The sequence below is a fragment of the Arachis ipaensis genome, chromosome B07 (assembly GCF_000816755.2).
Source record: "Arachis ipaensis cultivar K30076 chromosome B07, Araip1.1, whole genome shotgun sequence".
In the NCBI taxonomy this organism is placed as follows: domain Eukaryota; kingdom Viridiplantae; phylum Streptophyta; class Magnoliopsida; order Fabales; family Fabaceae; genus Arachis; species Arachis ipaensis.
Window position 1 is genome coordinate 9008976 of NC_029791.2, and position 7281 is coordinate 9016256.

General features: G+C 36.3%; 1 protein-coding gene across 1 annotated transcript; it reads left to right on the forward strand.

The window, feature by feature from the left end:
- LOC107609109 (probable inactive receptor-like protein kinase At3g56050) lies at nt 1673-5351 on the forward strand. The gene is made up of 9 exons (XM_016310946.2): nt 1673-2199; nt 2328-2466; nt 2701-2772; nt 2847-2990; nt 3080-3220; nt 3301-3665; nt 4006-4196; nt 4284-4416; nt 4551-5351. Exons 1-9 carry the CDS (start codon nt 2082-2084, stop codon nt 5153-5155), a joined length of 1908 nt encoding a protein of 635 aa, XP_016166432.1. The 5' UTR covers nt 1673-2081; the 3' UTR covers nt 5156-5351.

Here is a 7281-nt window from a genome sequence, read left to right on the forward strand (position 1 = left end):
CTAAAACAGGGAGGAGCACCACCATCAGCCTGCTAACCCTAGACAGAAGCAAGACAGAAACCTACACACCACTACCAAACCAACGCGGCGGTACACCGCCATCACCGAATGAACACGGCGGTGCTCAACCCCTCCAAAAACTCAACAACTACCCCCCCAAAGAAACTAGTTCAAACGCAAAACTAAAAACAGGCAGAACAATGCATGGCAAAAGACAGAGCAGCATTCACAAAATAACAGGAAAGAATAAGCGAAACGCGCTAACCTGGAAATGCAGAAAGAACACTTGAGAAAGCTCGAAAAGCAGAAGCAGCAAGCAAAAACCAAAAAACGAAAGACCACAAAGAAAGGAGGAGACTTTCTGTTCAGATAGAAATTCTTCAGAAGAGAATGGAAAAAGGAAAAAGAAAGGGAAACGAGCGAGGGAACTGAAATAAAAAATCCAAAACGGTTTCAAAGAGAGGGGTAAAAAGACGCAATTGCCCCTAGGCGCAGTTAAAGCTAGTAGGGGCAGAAGAGGGAAAACGTCCCTTCACATTTAATGACCCTCCCTCGAGAAAAGAAGCTAATAAAGCCTCGAAGAACGCAACAGACACGGCAGAATCGGAGGAGTCACGTCAAACCAAAAAACGGTCAGACGAGCCTTCAAGCGAAACCGGAGCCGAGGCACCGATCTCCCTCCAAGAAACGAACTCCCGAGACAAACTGAAGCCCACGGACAAAACATCGCACCTTTCAGCGACAGACCGACCAAGTTCGCTCCCCCGCTGCGGGGGCAACTGTTACGGATCCGGCCCACCATCCCGGATCCAAGACCGAACCCAACACCGGTTCCCCGGGTCCGACCCGTTCCTCACTTCTAGAAGGCCTGAAAACGGCACTCTCAGACTCCTAACCGACTTTCGAATTCAAACGTCTCCCTTATCTTAGCCAAATAAGATAAGATAAGATATTCTCCATCACCTATAAATAGAGGACTCAGGTCCCTCCAGGTATTCATTCATTCCACGTACCTTATACCTCTCAGATCCATTCTGACTTGAGCATCGGAGTGTCTCTGCAGGTACCTCCCCCCATCGCTCCAGTCAAGTGGTCCGGCATCCGCCTCGACCCACAGGTTCCCGATCCATCTCTCAACCCGTACCAGAGACATCTTGTACACTCTTGAACTGAATTAGTGAAAAAGTTCATTGTCAAACAATTAGAAACATATGAATGATGTTTAAAAACTTATTTTTATCAGCAATTTTCCTTATAAATGAACTTGGTTATAAGTTTAGTCTTTGAAATTATAATTAAAATTGTGGGTTAAATTTATCAATGTCTTTGAAGAGATAACTATCATATATCTCCCTTTCATACAGCCTAGTTGAGGAACTTTATTAAAGCTTGTAACTATTCCACTCTCTACTTTAATCAATTTCAGAACTTGTCTTGCTCTTTCAATTTCTATTTCCACATGTTTTATACTTTTAAACTCCTTAAAAAACTAAATCCACTTGGTTATCAAATTTTACGCTTAGAATTAAATGAGATAAGAGTAAACTATGCCTTGGTAAAAATTTGCCGTGTAAAGTTGATATCTATCTAATTATATAACATGATAATAATATTTTTTTATTTTATTTTTGTATTTTGACGTGACAATATATTTATATTCTTCATTTTCTTTGTATGATTTGCAGATAACTAAAACATGGTGAGAATTGAGAAACAATACCAACCACCATTTGTACGAAATGACTTGGATCATAAATCCAATTTCATGAGCTCAGAATCAATGAGTGAAGCAAGCATAAACCAAACTTGAATTATTGTGAACAAACAAACGCGTTCTCATCTATTTTTTGGGGTCCATACTCTCAAACACCAAGCTCCTTTTGCAAGTGCCAGAACGTGGTTTAAGCATAACACCCCACGTTGCTTGTTTCGCTTCTTTAGTACCACGACAAGTTCCAAGGTTGTGTTCTTGAGAGCTTGAGATTAAGCTCTTATCAAAGTTCGTTTCTTTAAGGAAAACTCAATCTGGGTCGTTCATTTTTTTTAATCTGTTCTCTTCTGTACATTGATAAACAAGAACTATGAGCAAGAGCTTGAAACTAAGATGGTTCATGGATTTTAATGGAGTTTTGAGGTTTGCCGTGGTGGTGTGTTTGTTACTTCAAAACTTTGGCTTGTGCTACACTTTGAATGAAGAAGGTAGTGAAATATTTTGAGCTTGTGACGAAACCTTTGTAATATTCAATTCTCCTATGACCAATATGGTTAGGTACCTTTGACAAAATGCTAAGAAGTGAAACTTTTTCCTTTTTTTTTAATATGTGCAGGTAAAGCTCTTTTGAAGTTGAGGGAGAGAATAGTGAGTGACCCTTTTGGTGCTTTGTCAAATTGGTATGATGATGAAGCAGTTTTTGACCCTTGTAATTGGTTTGGTGTTGAGTGTTCAGATGGAAGAGTAGTGGCCTTGTAAGTGCTGATTCTGTATTCTGTGTTATTTTGTGTTCTTCATAATTTATTTCCTGAAACAGAAATAAGGAATTAAGAGAATGTAATATTTTCTTTTAGTGAGTGTGTATGTTTTTCATTTTTCATTTGGTTCATGAAATGAAACATCCAAGTTCTGTTTTCTACTTTATTCTTAGCAAGCTTTTATTAGCCTTTGCTTTAATGTCTGTGTTGAATTCATCATGTTCTTCATAGGAATCTGAAAGATCTTTGCCTTGGAGGAACTCTTGCACCTGAGTTAGTCAACCTTGTTCACATAAAGTCCATGTAAGAAAACTGTTTGTTACTCACTCTCTTGCATCATCTATGCAGTTCCTTGCTAATTGTTGAGTATGATGCAGTATTTTTAGGAACAACTCGCTCTCCGGCATCATCCCCAAAGAAATTGAAGAGTTGAAAGAGTTGGAGGTTTTGGATTTGGGATACAACAACTTGAGTGGACATATACCTATTGGTCTTGGGAGTAATATCTCATTGTCAATCCTGTAGGGATCATAATAATGCTCTTAGAACAAGTACTCTATCTTAAATATTGAACTTGTACCACTATGTTGTTAATTTCTTCTTATTGCAGTTTGTTGGACAACAATGAGTTTCTTGTGAGTTTCACCCCCGAAATCGATGAACTGAAGATGCTTTCAGAAAGTCAAGTAGATAAAAAGCAGCTAGTTGATGCAGCTAAAAGGCCTGCTTGTACAACAAGATCCTTCTCATGGTATGTTATTTGATCAATTGAAAAGTGATCATTCTATCTTAGTAAATGTCCTAACACTTTATGATTTGGTTTGTTTCAAGGCATGTAAATGTTGATCAAAACACTGGTATCAGGAGTCTACTGCAAAGTCCTAAATCGAAACACTTTCATGCCGGGGAAGATAGCTATAATCGTGTATATAATCAACCACTTAGTAGCCCTGCTTCATCACCAGATTCCCCTAGACAAAATGCTTCTAATCCTCCTCCTTCCAAGTCTAAAGTAGCATCTAGAAGTTCCAATTTGAAAAATCATCGAGTTCCAGTTGAGATTGGAGTCATAGGTGGTGCTGCATTGCTTCTTATTACATGCATTGGAATATTTCTCTGCAAGATCAACAAGGTGACTAATGTTAGACCTTGGGCTACAGGACTAAGTGGACAGCTTCAGAAGGCATTCGTAACCGGTAAATAACTAACTATTGTTAGAGATATAACCATTCATGTTACCTCCTCCTATCCACTTAAGTTTTTGGGATGAGTGGTTTCATGACACGGTATTAGAGCTATCTCAAAAGTGAAAAAATAGCATAAACCAAATAAAAGAAGAAAATAAGGCCTATGCAAAAATCAAGCAAACCCAGAAGAGGCTCTTGCTTGAGGGAGAATGTCAGAGATATAATCATTCATGTTGTCTCTTTCTATCAGTTTAAGCTTTTGGGATGAGTTGTTTCATGACAACTATAACGGTTTCTTAATCTCTTAATTCATGACATGCTTAGTGTTTTTTTATTTTTTTATTTTCAGGTGTGCCAAAGCTAAAGAGAACAGAGATTGAAGCAGCATGTGAAGATTTTAGTAATGTAATTGGTACTTCACCCATTGGCACAATGTATAAAGGGACTTTGTCTAGTGGTGTTGAAATTGCCGTAGCTTCTGTTTCGGTAACATCATCAAAGGATTGGTCAAGGAATTTAGAAGCACAGTTTAGAAACAAGGTACCACTACCAAACTCCATCTTTGATTTACAATTTAAGCATACATCTTAATTGTTTTATTAACTGTTTAAGCTATTTCGGTTACAGATAGACATGTTATCCAAAGTGAACCACAGGAATTTTGTCAATCTGATTGGCTATTGTGATGAAGAGGAGCCTTTCACCAGAATGATGGTTTTCGAATACGCCCCAAATGGAACACTATTTGAGCATTTACACAGTGAGTACCTATCATTGTGAAGTTATTCTAGTTAAGAAAAAAGATCGAACTCTAGAACTTTAAGTCATACAAGTTCTAATACAATATGTTTGATATTATATGCTTTTCCTTATTTATGTTCTTTGAAACTCCAGTAAGAGAAGCTGAGCGCTTGGACTGGGAAACAAGACTTCGAATCGCGACCGGGACAGCTTACTGCCTACAACATTTGCACCAGTTGGAACCTTCTATGACTCTTACCAACCTGAATTCTTCAGTTATCCATCTAACCGAGGACAATGCTGCGAAAATCTCAGACTTTAGTTTCTCATATGAAACAGCTTCAGCTGAGACAAAGTCTTGGGGCAAAAGACACATTGACATGGCACCAGCAACACTTGAGAGCAATGTTCATAGCTTTGGTACCATGCTATTAGAAATGGTAACAGGAAAGCCTTGTTATTCTGTGGATAGTATTAATGGCTTGATTGAGAATTGGGCAACACACTATCTTGAAGGTGACAAAGCACTCAAAGAAGTGGTGGATCCAACACTAGCATCTTACCAAGAGGATCAGCTAGAACAAGTTGCTGCATTGATCAAATGTTGTTGCAACTCTGAATCAGAGAAGAGACCAACAATGAAACAAGTGAGTGTGAGGTTGAGACAGATAACAAAACTAGCACCTGAAGCTGCAGTTCCAAGGCTTTCTCCACTTTGGTGGGCTGAACTTGAGATTTCTAATGCAGATGCAATATGAAATCAGTTAACTCACAAGAGTAATCATAGCTATCACTTGTAAATTGATACTTCAAGGTATCTATTAGGAATGTTGCAAATCACATGTATATAATGGAGATCAAAAAGTGGTAAATTTTGTTAAGTGTAGTTTGTGGAACTGAACAAAGAAATTAGCTATTACCTACGAAATATGGACACTTAGCTGAGTTGCTGTATCTGTGTCAGACACATTTTGGACACGATATTTATCTGACACTCGTCCGACACGCGTGTTTGAAAATAATATATATTATTATTTATTAAAATAAAAAATATTTTAAATATTTTATATAATTAAAAATTATTAAAAATAATAAAAAAATAATTTTATATTTTAATATTAATAAAATATTAAAATATCATTATAATTTATCTAAAAAATACTTTATATTTTATATATATTATGTTTTTGTATCGTATAAAATTTGTATATTCGCATATTCTATATCGTGTTGTGTTGGTGTATTATAGGCCGTTACGTATATCAGTTTATTTTCAGCTCTTTTCAAGTCCATTCAAGATATTTTTCTTCATAAGAACATAATCAATTTATCCGTAGTTCTTCTCACGTTCATTGATCTAAAGTAAGTGATGTGTGTAATACATTCTGAATTTCTATTTCTTAAAAACAATGCTAAAAGGACTCAATGTTATTGCATTCAATCGACCTGATGTATACATAGAAATTTGACCGTTCTTGGTAGACATCATATGCTTTAAATTTACCCATTGGACCTGTAGGAACAAAATTTAGGACTAAGCAGACATTGTTAGGTATCTTTTAAAAAAAAAAAAAAAGATATACTTGATGTCAAGAATTTTTTCTACGAATATGGGGTAAATTACTGCTCATGATTTATGTTAAAATTACTAGAAACCCATCTATCACAGTTGTCGACTAGTTTTGTTAAAAAAAAATGTCATATTTTTTAAAGATAATTGAAGCTATATACCACATTTACCACTGCCCGTTTTAGAAAGAAAAATGATGAATTATTCGACTGATATTATTATAGAATTATTTTGATATGTTATAAAAATTTATAGTATTTTTTATTTCTTATAGTATCCCCCAATTAGTTAGATATTTGTTGCAAATAGGGTGTACATGATCGGTCCGATATGAACACTTTAAAGACTAATTTATTGTGATTTTGTTGGGTCTAAGGCTGAATAAAAATTTAAAAATAAACCCAGTCATTATTTAAGGTTAAAAATGGGTCAAGATGAGTCTGGCTTCACCCGGTTTTGTGTACAAAGAAACTAAAAAAAATATTTTTTAATTAATTTTAATATTATATTATATCAATTATAATTTTATTATTTTGTTTTTAATCACACTTATTGAATTAGAAAATAGATCAAAGAAGCATGAAATTAAAATTTATGGACAAATTCAAGTTCAAATATGGATATCAACTTCTCGGTAACAAATATATTTTTTTTCTTCTTTATAAATAAGTGCATCATAATTTTTTGACATAGAATTTATCAAGACTAAGATTTTACCGGTTTAGACTTAGTTTCAGTGTTACCCGAAAGTAGTATAATTTTACCGGGTCTAGAGCCAAGTAAAGGTCTAAAAAATGGACCTAATCATTATTTAGAGACGAATCCGGATCAAGACGAACCCGTCTTCACCCAACCCATGTCCACCCCTACTTCTCCAAATGCTAGAGTAACTAGTTAGGACATGCACTCAATCACTCACGTAGCGCACAAGGCCATCACCAATTCACCACGTAGTGCCCTGACCTAAACCCCCTATCCTCTTAGCACGCAGCCACGCACTCTCAGCCCCCATCTCATGCATGGCACCACCCTTTCCCTCTCAGTCTTCTCTCTGTCTCTCACCATTCTCAGCGACAACGACACCAATGCGACGGCGCTTTTCTGCTCCATCAATCAGTCACTAGAACCTAGTCCCGCCACCACTAGAAGCTCACGCGAAATTCAATCAGCCACCACCTCTATTTTACTGCCCGTGGTCATCTTCTTTTTCTCTTCTCTTACCTCTGTTCTCAAGTTTAGGTAAATAATTAATGTTCTGAATTTAAGAATGTTGATTATTTGAACTCTTGATTAGTATTTTGATTATTGTTCTGA

Coding starts and splice junctions, on each gene's coding strand:
- LOC107609109 (XM_016310946.2), top strand. CDS start 2,082: ATGAGCAAGAGCTTGAAACTAAGATGGTTCATGGATTTTAATGGAGTT. Junction 3,221..3,300: donor ACAACAAGATCCTTCTCATG/GTATGTTATTTG, acceptor GTTTGTTTCAAG/GCATGTAAATGTTGATCAAA. Junction 4,417..4,550: donor ACTATTTGAGCATTTACACA/GTGAGTACCTAT, acceptor TTGAAACTCCAG/TAAGAGAAGCTGAGCGCTTG.